This window comes from Anastrepha ludens, chromosome 2 (genome assembly GCF_028408465.1).
Source record: "Anastrepha ludens isolate Willacy chromosome 2, idAnaLude1.1, whole genome shotgun sequence".
In the NCBI taxonomy this organism is placed as follows: Eukaryota; Metazoa; Arthropoda; class Insecta; order Diptera; family Tephritidae; genus Anastrepha; species Anastrepha ludens.
In genome coordinates, this window is record NC_071498.1 from 119428065 (window position 1) to 119441463 (window position 13399).

Below are 13399 nucleotides of genomic sequence, written 5' to 3' on the forward strand. Positions count from 1 at the left end.
ATTTGTATATATACTTGTTTTGAAGTTAAAATATTAAATCATCAATTATAGTTACATAAAATGCTTCAATGATAAATTCATTCGTTCATTCATGGCAACATGGTGAAACAGCTGAGGCACGCTTATAGTTACATATTTTTTATAAATTTTTAATTTATAAACTAAATTTTTTACTTAAAGACATCGCTATAGTTTTAGAGAGCAAACAAAAGACTAATTTACTATTTTATGCCGGAAGATCGAAAGCGCCACATGCACGAGTTTAAGTTAAACATCAATCAATTTTACGCCTACCACTGACCTTTTCACTGATATTTAGAAGAGTTAATTACAATATATATTTATTAAAATGTGAGAATTTCCCACAAATTTCAGAAAGCCCTCGTCCGAAGATCAAAGTGGTTGGCTTTGTTTACTTTGTTATGATTAATTTTTGCTAGGTTCCATGGTTTGGAATCCGCTCGAAAAATTAACTTTTTTATATGTCCGTTTTTACGTGACTTCCTCTCATTGGGAAAACACTCTCATGAACTACTAAAATCTCTTGATCAAATTGGAATTTTTGTTTGGTTTGACAAACCGCTTTAGTGGTTATTTCGCGCTTGATAATCTGAGAAACACAAAGTAAGGCCTACACGACGCAATTGGTTGAATTAACTGATTGACCGTTCAATTCACATATATTAGCTTAGGAAATAGTGGGAGAATAAAAAGTTAAAATGGTAAAAATGATAGTTCAAGGTTATGGTCGCATTTTCAAGTTTAGTTTAGGCCTTGCATAAGAAAACTCTGTGTTTTGGATTTCACTCAGGCGAATTCATAGATGTTGACTTCGCTAGAGCAACAATAGCATTTACATATATTTTTTTACAATTTGGTGGTTAGATTGCATGAATTTCCATGAGTATGTAAATAAACAAATAAGGCAGCATCAAAGGATCAGGTCATTTTGACAATCTAGAGGCAAAATCAGCTGCTCTATTGCCACCAACTTGAACGCATAAGCCTGGGTGGCAAGGCTGATTTCCTTTTTATCTTGTATTTACTCGCCATTTTGTTTCACTCTGTATCGATAGCTGAAAATTTTCTGTATTTGGCATACTTAATAAACTTGGTCTCAGAATTTATTATAATTTTTTAGACTTATTATATCAGAGAAAATGTCTTCAAAAATGAAATTAGATAATTCTGCGTCTGGAAGTGCCAATATTCCGGAGGAATCAAGGAATGCGCCTAAACTGGCAGATGAAGTATGTACATACATATGCATATAATACAAGTGTCGGACAATTATTAATCAATTTATTTTCAGGAGGATATATGTGAGTTGGAACATTTGCGTAAATTATTTATTGGTGGTTTAGCACCACACACAACTGAAGCAAGTTTAAAGGAATTTTATGGAAAATGGGGTACAGTTGTGGATGCCGTGGTAATGCGCGATCCAACAACTAAACGCTCACGAGGTTTCGGTTTCATAACTTACACAAGAGCATGCAGTGTTGATGAAGCTCAAAAAAACAGACCCCACGTTATCGATAGCAAGTAAGTGTAAGAATGTGACATGATTATACATAAGTATGTTGAGGAATGTACCGGTTTAGGCAGATGTTGAGATAGGAATTGTTAGATTTTATAGTAGGATATATGTCACACATCTACTATCCCAACATATTTAAAAATACATTTAACCTTTAGAGGTGGCTAATTTTTACGAAATGGTTAAAACCAAAAAAACAAAAAATTTGCATTAAGTGTCGATATTTCTACTACTTAAATAGAACACCTGGCCTTGTAAGTTAGGCATATTTTATTCAATATTTGTACAAAAAGATTGGATCTGAATTTGAGAGAGAAAATAGTGAATGTCAAGATAGTGTCGAAAGAAGTTAAATTATTTTAAAAAACGTGTCATATAATAATTAAAAACCTTTCTCATGATTCAATTATACTAGGTTAAGTAAAGTTTCACAACTGATTTTGGATGCTACTTAATCCATTGATTAAATTTGCAAGCAAGGGAAAAAGGGCATAAGTTTATCCCCTTTCTGAAAATGTAGTAAAAAATATAAAAAGGTCGTTGTAAGCCATAGAATAATTTTATGTTATTTTATAAGTGGTACTTAATTATTTATATTTTTCTGAATCTGAGCGATAGGTCTTGCCGTTAAGAGCGTGCCTTTGTAAAAATACCCGGTGCCGATAAAATGATTTCTTAACAGTTTCAGCAAATGTGGAACATCTGCGAACACGAAAACCTTTCCGTCTGTCGCTGGGTGGGCAAAGCAGGTTTGATCTAAATATAAATAAGTATCTATAAAATATCAATCCTAGTTTTTAAACCACCTGCACTTACCACATGAAATGTTTAGGTCCTTCCATAGGGCTTGATTAGCGGAACCCATATGCGAAACAATTCCAACTACCGTATAGCCAACGTCATATAATTTGCTGCTTGCCTTTTCTAAAATGCTTTTAGAAACTTTGCAATCATAATCGGAAAATATCGACTGCTTCCATGAAGACCTTAACCCTCGCACAATCATTACTTCCACGTTCTTACATGGTTTGCGCACCGTATCAGTTAAAGAATCGTATTCGAATACCGATTCCACTCTCATTTCATCTAAGCTTATTATACACAACCTATCTTCTAACGGGGCATCGTTTACGCTGCGCATCATGCTCAATGAAAAGCTTAAAATACCGTCCTCAAATTTTAGTTTTTGCAGCCATTTTGAGACAGTCGACTCACAAGGCAACGGTAATCCTTTGTTGTATAAATAATTATACGCCTTTCGCCCAGCAGAATGCAAGGATATAGCCTGTGCCATATCGTCCCAAGCCCAATGCATTGTTTTGGTCGGGTCTTTTAACTTTTTAATTTGCCCCTCAGAAAGTATTTGACTGACGTTTGATTTGAATTCATCCAGTTTCACTAGTCGTTCCTTAAGATGGGCCAATTCTTTTTCCAGTTGAGACACACGAAAATCGGTAAATGATCTAAATCAAAATTCGTTTAAACAAAACTACATTTTTCAAATAAAAAATAATATACTCTTTTTGCGTAGAAGCGTCAACTAAATGGGGGGGCTGTCTCAGGCTCATTCCAACAATGCAAAATTTCGATAGGCATCGGAAGAGCATCACTATACAATTTAGCCCTTTTCCGATCTCGAAATCCTGTGCCGAAAAGTGATACATGCAAACTTTTTCGCCTGGCTTCAACGAAGTGCTGCATGATTTTACCCAATTTTTTCTTTTCAATTCGTCTTTGGGAACATGAACAAACTTACCTTTCTTTTTTGTCCACGTTTTGTGGCACAAAACACAGCTTGGTTTTGTCATATTTCGTCTGTTAAAAGATTCAATCCAAAAATTAACAGTAAAGAAAACACAGGCATTTTTGATAAAATCTTCCCGGAAAATTGTTAAGAAAAATGTAGTGTTTTGAGTGTTTTCCTTTATTGTACTTTAAACGGGATCTAATCACACCTGTGTATATAAATTTTAAGCAGTTATTAACAAAAAATCAGATTGATAATCTGCAACGAAAGACGTACCTAAATGTGGCTATGTGGCAGCTATTTATCAAAAGTCCCAAAACTTCAAATGCAATTAATGCAATGTAATTTTCACAATGATTTTCACAGAACTTTCAATAGAATTGAAAGTTGCAAAAGTCTAAGCAAAATGGAATAGGCAAAACAATATTGCCTGCTAACTTTTTCAGCAAAAGTTTTAGTTTCTACGCTTTTGAGTACTTTTTCTTTAGAATTGGCTCTGAAATAAAAAGTAGCTTTTCCAAGACGACAACACGGATTTATTAAGTAGCTTCAAGATGGCTAACACAGGGTGAAAATTAGGCTAATTACATCACCTTTAATTATTGCTTCATGCCTTTCCCAAGAGACTTGAAGTGAAAGTGAAAAAAAAAATTTCGTAAAATTTCAAAGAAGACATTTATATAACAACATATCAATCCAATATTCTAAGGTTATGAGCAAATATAATCGTATCAATCATATGTACAGCTTTATATAGTTCAAAGAAATAATGTTTCTTTTCACTTTGACACTCGCACAAGCTGGATCGTTGAAACGCCAGAACAATTTTACTGTAATAAATACATATTGTATACATATATTGTGGAAGGAGTAAATTTCTATCCTTATTATTATTATTTTTTTTTTCTAAAACGTTTCTAATAGAATTTGAAATATAAGTAAATTATTTTAAATATTGCAAGATTTCTGAAGCCTTTTGTGCTCTTAGAATAAACCTAAGTTTGTGAAAAGTCATTGAAGATTTAGTGTAATAATAGAAAAATACCAGGCTTTATTGTTTCTTATTATGTATTTGTAGAAAAACGTTATAAATTAAAATATTATAATTACAAAATATGAATATATTTGATTGTAAAGTATTATCATATGGCGTAGACCAGGGGTACAGTTGGCTCGCCATTGCTCACTTTTAAATTCAATAGCTGCATAAAGCGGTGAAAGCCATAATACCAAGAACGCTTGATACGGAATTCTAGTCTTACAACAAGCATACAAAATGATCAAACGTTGACTTGCGCTAGTGCCGCCTGCCTACCGTTGTTTGTGTCAAAGCAAACGGCTAAAATCGATCGCCATTCATGCACTTCTGGCTCGAAATTGCTTAGCTCATACAAATTCAATTTTTTCTTCACTTTCGCCTGATTATTAATATTACGTTACATACAGGGTGCGTCAAATATTACTGTTTGGCCATCCAAAGCAAAATAGTGAGAGTAAATACGGCTGCTACGTCATAATAGGCAATAATAGTAGAATTTTGCCCGCTCATTTCATAAGTATTCTTATGCTCTTCCAATCAATCGTAGTTCAGAGGGCAACGAAACATGAACAGTGTTGTTTCTTTTTTTGTCTTATATCAGAAAAATAGGCCTCTTCTATTCGTCACTTCTATGCTGGACTGACTTGAAAAATTATTTGCATGCAAAAGCAACAACAAAGTTATGGAGTAAGATTCGCCGCTAGCAAGTACAGTTATACGTCATAAATCTGGTATAACTCACTATTTTACAAACAAATGTAATTTTAGACAGCTCTATTCCAGCGTTGCTAAGATATGTTCATTTATACCAGTTGCTTCATCTATTTGCCAATTGCTAACGCTTGCCAAAAAGAAGAAATCAGCTGTTTCCTTCAAATTCGCTGAGAGCCGGTTAATGGGCTGACGTTTCCCACACCTTCTGAATGAGTTTTCTGTGCACATAAAAAATATGTTTATTGTTGTTAGCTTTTTATAAGACGAAATAAAATGAATAACTGCTGACAGGTATATGAATTTATACAGAAGTTTGTTCTAAGAATGCGGTGCTGAAATATGGGAGCCCACATGAAGCAAAATGAATGCGAAATAAGTAAAAAAAACAAAAACAAATGTAAGGCTTGCACTTACCTCAAAAGCAGCCGTTTTGGAGTTATTGTTGTTCTAAGAATTTTAGTAAATAATTTTTCCTTTTTTTACTATTATAATTTCATTAGGCACTTCTGCTGTGGGCAAAGGGCATTTAGCTTTTGAATTTTCCATAAAGTCATAATTTGCTCTTCTTTAATGTAATTAGGAAGATATTTATGCATTGCGTTAAAAATCGTAAATTACAACTTTTCGTATTAAATTGTTTCTTATAGAACTGTCGACCCCAAACGTGCACTACCACGTCCTGAGCGCGAGGCTCGCGAAACAAATATTTCCGTTAAAAAACTATTCGTTGGAGGTTTGAAGGATAATCATGACGAGCAATCACTCGAAGAATATTTCACCAAATTCGGTAATGTTATATCGGTTAAGATCCTTACGGACAAAACAACAGGAAAACGTCGAGGATTTGCGTTTATCGAATATGACGATTACGACTCTGTTGACAAAGCGATATGTAAGCGATTAGTTTCAATCTTTCAATTTGCCACTTATTATTTCTGCATTTCGTAGTGCAAAAAGTGCATACCATTAAGTATGTAGTCGTTGATGTTAAGAAGTCGGTGTACAAGCAAGAAAAACAGCAAGGGAATGATGGAACCAATGACACTCAAAACAATATTAATAGAAATGGGCAAAAGCAAAATAACGTCCGTCCGCCAGCACCGCAGCAGCCAATGCCACCTTACCCACAGGGACCACCGGCACCTTATCCACAGTGTGCACCATACAATTATTGGGGACCTCCACAACACCCAGCGCCACCACCATACGCACCATATCCACAACCACCTGCAAACAGTTGGGGTAACCAACAAGGCTGGAATGGTTGGAACGCAGGACCACCACCGCCACAAGGTTGCGCTCCACCTAATAGCTGGTATCCACCTAACCAATGGCAACCCCAGAATGCTCCTATGCCGGGTCCACAACCACCAAGTGGACCAGCACCGCCCGCAAACTGGAATGCGCCACCTAATGGTCCACCAGCAAGTGGGCCTCCACAACAACAAGGACCGCCGCCCAACTTCGGTACTGGCTATCAGCAAAATTATGGCGGTGGTCCTACTAAACATAACCCACCAAATACTAATCGTACGCATCCTTATGGCCCACCACAAAATTCCAATTATGGTATGAATTACTGCAACATAAGAAAGAATTTAGTATGCAAAGTATTTATTGAACTTTACAGCTAATGGAAATCAACAACCACCACCACCACAAGGTTACAATGGTTATGGCCCAAACAAACCGCCCACAGCGGCTATGCCGCCAGGTAATAATGGTCCGCCAGCAGGACCACCAGTCAACCAGGCTGCACAAATGGCAAACAAGTTTAGGCGCTGAAAGGTTGCGTTGTAGTGCCCTGATAATGGAAAAGGTAATTCGTTTTTTATACACTCGTCAAGTTTTTAGGGTTTCAAATTAGCTAGTACACTATTATATTTATTATAATAAGGTTCACATATAAGATATTTAAGGATGGTTGCTGACTTATTTAGATAGATGCCAAATTGTCATGAAACAGATGCATAAATAATGCAAATATTCAATTACGTTATCAAGTCACATAGCCGCATATTTTTAGGTCACCATTTATTTCAGTTTCTTGCGTTAAGTCATTTCTACATCTTTGCGAGTTATAACTTGTTTAAGTAGATTAGTAAGTCAGTTCAACTTATCTTTTTCTCGTAAGAAACATTATTATAATATTAAACAAATATACATTTGTATGCAAAAATTTAAATAATAAAATATTTAATTTTTAATTTAATTTTCTTTAATTTAGGAATAATACAACAAGCTCAATATAGAAGAAATGCTTATTATTAAACACTGAAGGGCTTACCAGATTTGTCTATCACACTAATAGGTCAATGCATAAAAGGACAATTATGCTAAAATAAGATAGCAGCATATGCTATATGTATGTGTGTACCATAGAAATAGGCAAATATATGTTCAAGCACTTCCCTCAGTAGTGTAACTTATGTTATAACGTTGTTCTTAGATCTAATTAAACACCTTATAAATCAGAGCTTACGGAATTCTTGTAATTTATTTCAAAGCCATTTCCAATCGCTTTCAGAATATGTATGGAACATTAGTTTTCATTAAGTTTATCTGAAATATATACATATGTAAAGTATGCGTAAGTTCTACATTAAACTACAATATGTAAATGAAAATGTTTGCATTAAGTCTTTCTTGTCAGTGCACCTGTGTGGCAAAACTAGTATGTAGGTAAGTTTATTATTTTATGACTATTTATATGATATAAAGGAATCGTAAATATGGTTTAGTTTAAAAAGGATAATGCATTATTGGTTTCGGCACATCTATGTATAAGAATCAAAACTATATTATTGTACCTAAATTAGTGTATATATGGCTGTTCCTGCAAAGATATTAAAGGATTTAATGAATGCATACTACAAATGTACAATAAGGCAAAGTTTCGTCGAAGACGCTTTGTGCTTTGTATAGATTTTAAAAATTGTCAATAGACTACGACACATTGGTTGCGTTTATACAGTTAGCAGTTTTACATTGCAGTTAAAAAATATACAATATTTACATTAAAAAATGCAAGTTATTTATATAAGTTTATAGTTTAAGTACCGATTTTAACTGAACCTCCTAAACTCTATTTCACAGTTATATCTTATTTAGGCAAAATATACCAAGAAAGTCTACATAGTTTTATCTTGAATTATTATAAAGCATTAGTTTAAGCATGTAGCGCATTTTACCAACACAAGTAATAAAAAAAAAAACTAGAATTTACTTCAGTTGATTTTATGTATTTTGAAAAACCTAGCCTATGTATGTTTTCTAGTTATATCAAATAAAGTAAATATAATACAATACATGATACAGTTTTTATGCATTTATTTTATTACATACCTATGATAACAACATACATATTTGTAAATATTTAATGTGTGCAGGTAAATAAAACTAAGTCTATTGTAAACACAAATAATTTGTCCCTGACTATTTCATAGGAAATTAATTAAATAATAACGTCTAATAATTTTTGTCTCCTGCATGCTATGTACTATTCTCATCTCATTTTATGGCGCGAGACAACTACACAAGTTTCAGAATGTCTTGGAAGCAGCCACGCAAGGTGCTGAGGCAACGCCAATAATCGCAACAACTGCGAGGATTTGCTCAGTTTCATTGATGGCCGTCGTACGCGCGCAATTTGGGGTAAGTGTTGCTCACCACATAGCTTAAAAATGTCTTTTGATAAAATTACTATGTATGCAATATATATTAGAAGAAAAAATAAAATCAAGATGCAAACAATAAAAAATTAGTGATTTTAATTTTAAATGCGTGATTTAATCACGGAACGTTTTCATGCGGCTAGTGCAGGCTACAAGACCAGCGATTCTACGGTATTGGAACGTCCCGGATTTATATTCGGCCAAGAACTGTCACTTCAGCAGCATTCCCCATATAAACTTGTATTTGTGGGGAATGTTTATGCTGCTACAACAACAACAACAACAACAACCAGCGGGCCTCAAGATAAATGACCATGGTTGCCGTTTCTACGTTACCGGAATGACGGGTTTTTCCCGACCAAGGACTTCCGCCCCAGTAAACTGGCTCTGTCTAGGGAACCGTTTATTATGACTATCTAACACGTTTTCACGGCAGTCGGTTCTACGTTACCGAAACCACCCGGATTTATATCCGGCCAAGGATTGCCACTCCAGCAGCATTCCCCGTATGTAAGAATGGCGAATGTTTATGCTGATACAACAACAACAACCATCTAACACCCCTCTACCTCTGGACCCAACCTGTCAAAACAGCAAGTTTCCTGGGCCTACTGTTAGATGAGCTAGACGAAGGTGACCGGTGATTACACTACACCGTTTCCACGACAGTCGGTTCTACGTAACCGTAACGACCCGTATTTATTTCCGGCCAAGGACTGTCAGTTCAGCAGCATTCACCGTATAGATATGAGGAATGTTTATGCAGCTACAACAAAAACAACATAAATGAAGAAAAGACGAAATACATGACACGATTCTTTCATGATATTTTTAAGGAGTTAGGGGTAGTCAGAAATTTCAAAAAATTTACTTTTACTACAAATATTATGTGAAAATTTTAATTGAATCCGACAAATACTTTTCGAGTTATTCAACAGTAAGCAAAGGGCGATCGGACGCTCCGCCGGTGCAAGCAACCGACGATAGCAAAACTTTAAATGCGTTTTTTGAACTGGCTATCACTATAACTTAAAAACCGCTTAATAGAACTCAATATTTATTATTATTATTATTATTATTATTATTATTTAGTGACTGGTATGAATACCAGTACTAAAATTATGTTTGAGCATTGGCTGCAGAGGCCATCAGCTCTGTGTCGTCTGTGGGTGTCTGGATTATTTGTTATATTGTCATTTCGATAGTTTTAATGAATTTGCTTATTTTTTCGATGTTTGAATGACTGGGAATGGCGAGGATGTCGCTTATTTGTTCTGAGTTTAGTATTTCTTTTCTTGCGTTGGCGTGATTTGGACATTTGTTGAGGATGTGGTCCAATGTTTGGTTTGTGTTGCAGGTTGTACAGATAGGGTGATTTTCTTTTTTTAAGATATGTTCATGGGTCTGTGTTGTGTGGCCTAGGCTTTTAAAAAATTAAAAAAACTCGTGCCTGATCGAAGGATTTTCTTTTCATAAATTTCGATTTTTTTAAACAATTAATTGTCGGCTTTTTCTCGAAAATCTGAAAAATATTTCCTGAGACCGCCATATTGTTAATTTTGAAGAAAAAGCTAAACTAATTCTCTTGTCCGATTGATTTTATATGAATCTCCAAGGACTTGTGATGATGACCGCAAGGGACTTCTGGAGAAACGGGCTCCACACAAACAGCGATAACTTTTACAATTAATAATAAATTTTTTTTTTTTTTTGAAAATTTGCTAAAATCAACTCGAAACATGATGTATTAATGCTATGTTTTTATTTTTGTAAAATAAAGCAATTGACTAGCAAAAAAAAATTATTGAAAATCGTAATTTTTTCGAGCCTCTACCTACCCCTAACCCCTTAAGCTCTTGCAAGGCATAATACTTAGGCGTAAATACTCAGCATAAATAAGGATCCGTCCTTATCAATACAAGATCGTATTCAGGCATCTAACAGAGTTTGCTTTGCTCATATCATGAAGTCTTTATTGATATCATTGATTTATAATAAGATCGGTTTTCATCTATGGCTGTGAAACGTGGGTCCTTAAAGTTAATGACGTGAATTTACTAATGCGAATTGTAAGAAAAATGTTCAGTAAAATATTTAGCTCTATAAGATTAGAAGACAGTACAGACCACAAATGGTACGCAGTTTATAAAGTCGAAAAGATTACGGTGGTATGGACACGTCCTCGGAATGAGCAGCGAAAGAGCGACGAAAAACGTTTTTAAAGAAAATCCAGAAGGAGCAAGGAGAGGCCGGCCAAGGCGACGATGGTTGCAAGACGATATACGAAAGATGGGAGAAGAAGAGAAAGATGGTGCACCCTGGACTGTAATCCCAATATGATGATCTAACCGCAGATTGGGCGCTCATTTTGTACCGAATCTTATTTATCGGAAGAAGTTACCCTCTCTTACAGGCCCGTCACAATGGGTCCGTTGCGGCGACGACTTTAACTAACAGCAAAATAGATTATTATATAGAATGTTTATACTGGTACAACAACAAGAACAACATGTGTATTTAACACAAAGACGCCACACACATGCCGTACGCCATGCCGGAAGGCACAAAAACTGACAACTTTATTCTTTTGGCGTACGGAAAATATAGCGAAAATGATAACTGTTTAAAGAAGAACAATTTTTTATCGATGATGTTTTTTATTACATCAAATTAAATGCGCAAAATAAATGGAATTTAAATTATTTGAGTCAATTCAAAGCTCAAAAGAGTAAAGAAAAGGCTAGACTTAACCAAACGTCTGAAGTGACAGACAGAAAAAGATGTGGTCGTCCTCGCGTGGTTCGAACCAGTGCAGCCATCTAAACTGCTAGAAAGAAAGAATTCCCAGAAATCCTCTTGGAAAGCAGAAAATCATGTCCAGGGAAATGAATGTATCGACCAGATCCATGTCAAGACTAATTAGAGATAACCTCCACATGAAAGCCTTCCGTCGCTCAATTCATCATCTTTTGACAACGCCTTTGATGAAAATTATATGTACTCGACCGAGTTTCTTCGGTGGCACGCGGTAAACGGCCATGAAAATGTTCTTTTTACAGATGAGAAAATTTTCACTATTGAAGAAGTTTTTAATAAGCAAAACGACAAAATCTATGCTAAAACTTCTAAACGATCGATCTTCGCATCAACCAGCCTCCGTAATGGTTTGGTGCGGAGTGTCTTGTAAAGGCGTTACATCTCTTCATTACTGCGAAAAATGGGTTAACACCGGGGCAAAAGTATACCAGGAGAATGTCTTAGAAGGCGTGGTCAAGCAGTTGAGCAGCACTCTCTTTAATTGAGATCGTTGGATCGTCCAAAAAGATTCCTTTTCAGCCCATAAAGCAAAAATCATCCAGCAGTGGCTAAAAAATAATATTCTTGGGTTCATAGCCACAGAATATTGGACGTCTGGAAGTCCAGATCTGAATCCGTTGGACTACAGTTTGTGGTCAGAATTGAAGAACATGGCCGGTTGAATATCTCACAGATATTTGGAGTGTCAAACAACCTTTGGTTCGAGCAGCGAGATCAGTGTTCATGAAAACCGTGCGTGCGGCAATAGCTGAATGGCCCAATCGTTTAAAGGTAAATGGTGACCATTTCGAAGGAAAATTTAATTTTTTTTTTAAATTTACGTGATTAAATAAAACCAACTTCGTTGAAAAAAGCATTATAATTTCATATCTACGAGCATAACAGACTTAGGTAGGTGAAATGGTTGAAGTGCCAGTCTGGCACTCCTCGAATAGCACTAAAACGGTGTTTTGATACCATTATGAGACCTTCAACAGACAGATATCTACAGCCAGCCTGAGCTGTTGATATAATGGAGAATATTGATGGAATTTAGGTTGGCGCTCTGTCCCAAGCTGTCGAAGAAAGGAGCACCCAGTGACCTTAATCGTCTAGCTGCCAAACCCGAACATTTACAGAGAAAGTGCTCAACAGTCTTCTTCTCTGAAAGGACCCCACAGCTTCTGCAATGGGGGTTAAATGGTAACCATAGCTTTTCCGCATGTGTGCCGATCGTCCAGTGACCGGTAAACACAGCTTCGAGTTTGGAAATTGAATAATGTGGAGTTCCCAAGACTTGCTGATTCCTCCGTATGATGTACTGGGGCCAAAGGGTTTTCGAAATAGCACATGAAGATATGGAGCTCCATCTTTTCTGCGCTTTTCTAAAAAAAACCTTTGTGCAGTTCCCCTTTAACAAATGTCAGGGGTATGCCGATGCCCGGGCAGGAGGTCTCTGAGGCAAATTCAGACCCCGTTCTGGTAAGCTCATCAGCAATTTCATTTTCCTCTATACTCCTATATCCTGGAACCCAGATTAGAAAAATGTTATCTTCACCCAGGAGATTTGATCTTCTCCTTACAGGAGCTTACTAGTTTCGTTCTGCACCATGGCGTCGTCAGAGCCTTAATGGCGGCTTGACCATCGGAGAAAATCTTAATATCTCCCTTGCTCCCGTGTTCCCTAGGTATTTTGCATGCCTGCAGTATCGCAGACTTCTGCTTGAAAAACACTAGGAGTATTCCGCAGTTTAAAGGAGATAGTTAAATTGGCTGATTTAGAGAAAATCCCTGCTCTGACTCCCGATTCCATCTTGGAACCGTCAGTGAAGGCAGACTTAACTTGTAACAGAACTTATGGCAGGACTAAGTACATATAGTTTACAACC

At 36.0% G+C, this 13399-nt stretch overlaps 1 protein-coding gene across 1 annotated transcript; it reads left to right on the plus strand.

Annotated features, from left to right (window-relative positions):
* The first annotated feature begins 1041 nt into the window (after positions 1 to 1041).
* Positions 1042 to 8348, plus strand: LOC128855220 (ribonucleoprotein RB97D). Its single transcript, XM_054089938.1, has 6 exons — positions 1042 to 1250; positions 1313 to 1545; positions 5688 to 5932; positions 5989 to 6609; positions 6671 to 6859; positions 7268 to 8348. Exons 1-5 carry the CDS (start codon positions 1161 to 1163, stop codon positions 6823 to 6825), a joined length of 1344 nt encoding a protein of 447 aa, XP_053945913.1. The 5' UTR covers positions 1042 to 1160; the 3' UTR covers positions 6826 to 6859; positions 7268 to 8348.
* The last annotated feature ends 5051 nt before the right edge of the window (positions 8349 to 13399 follow it).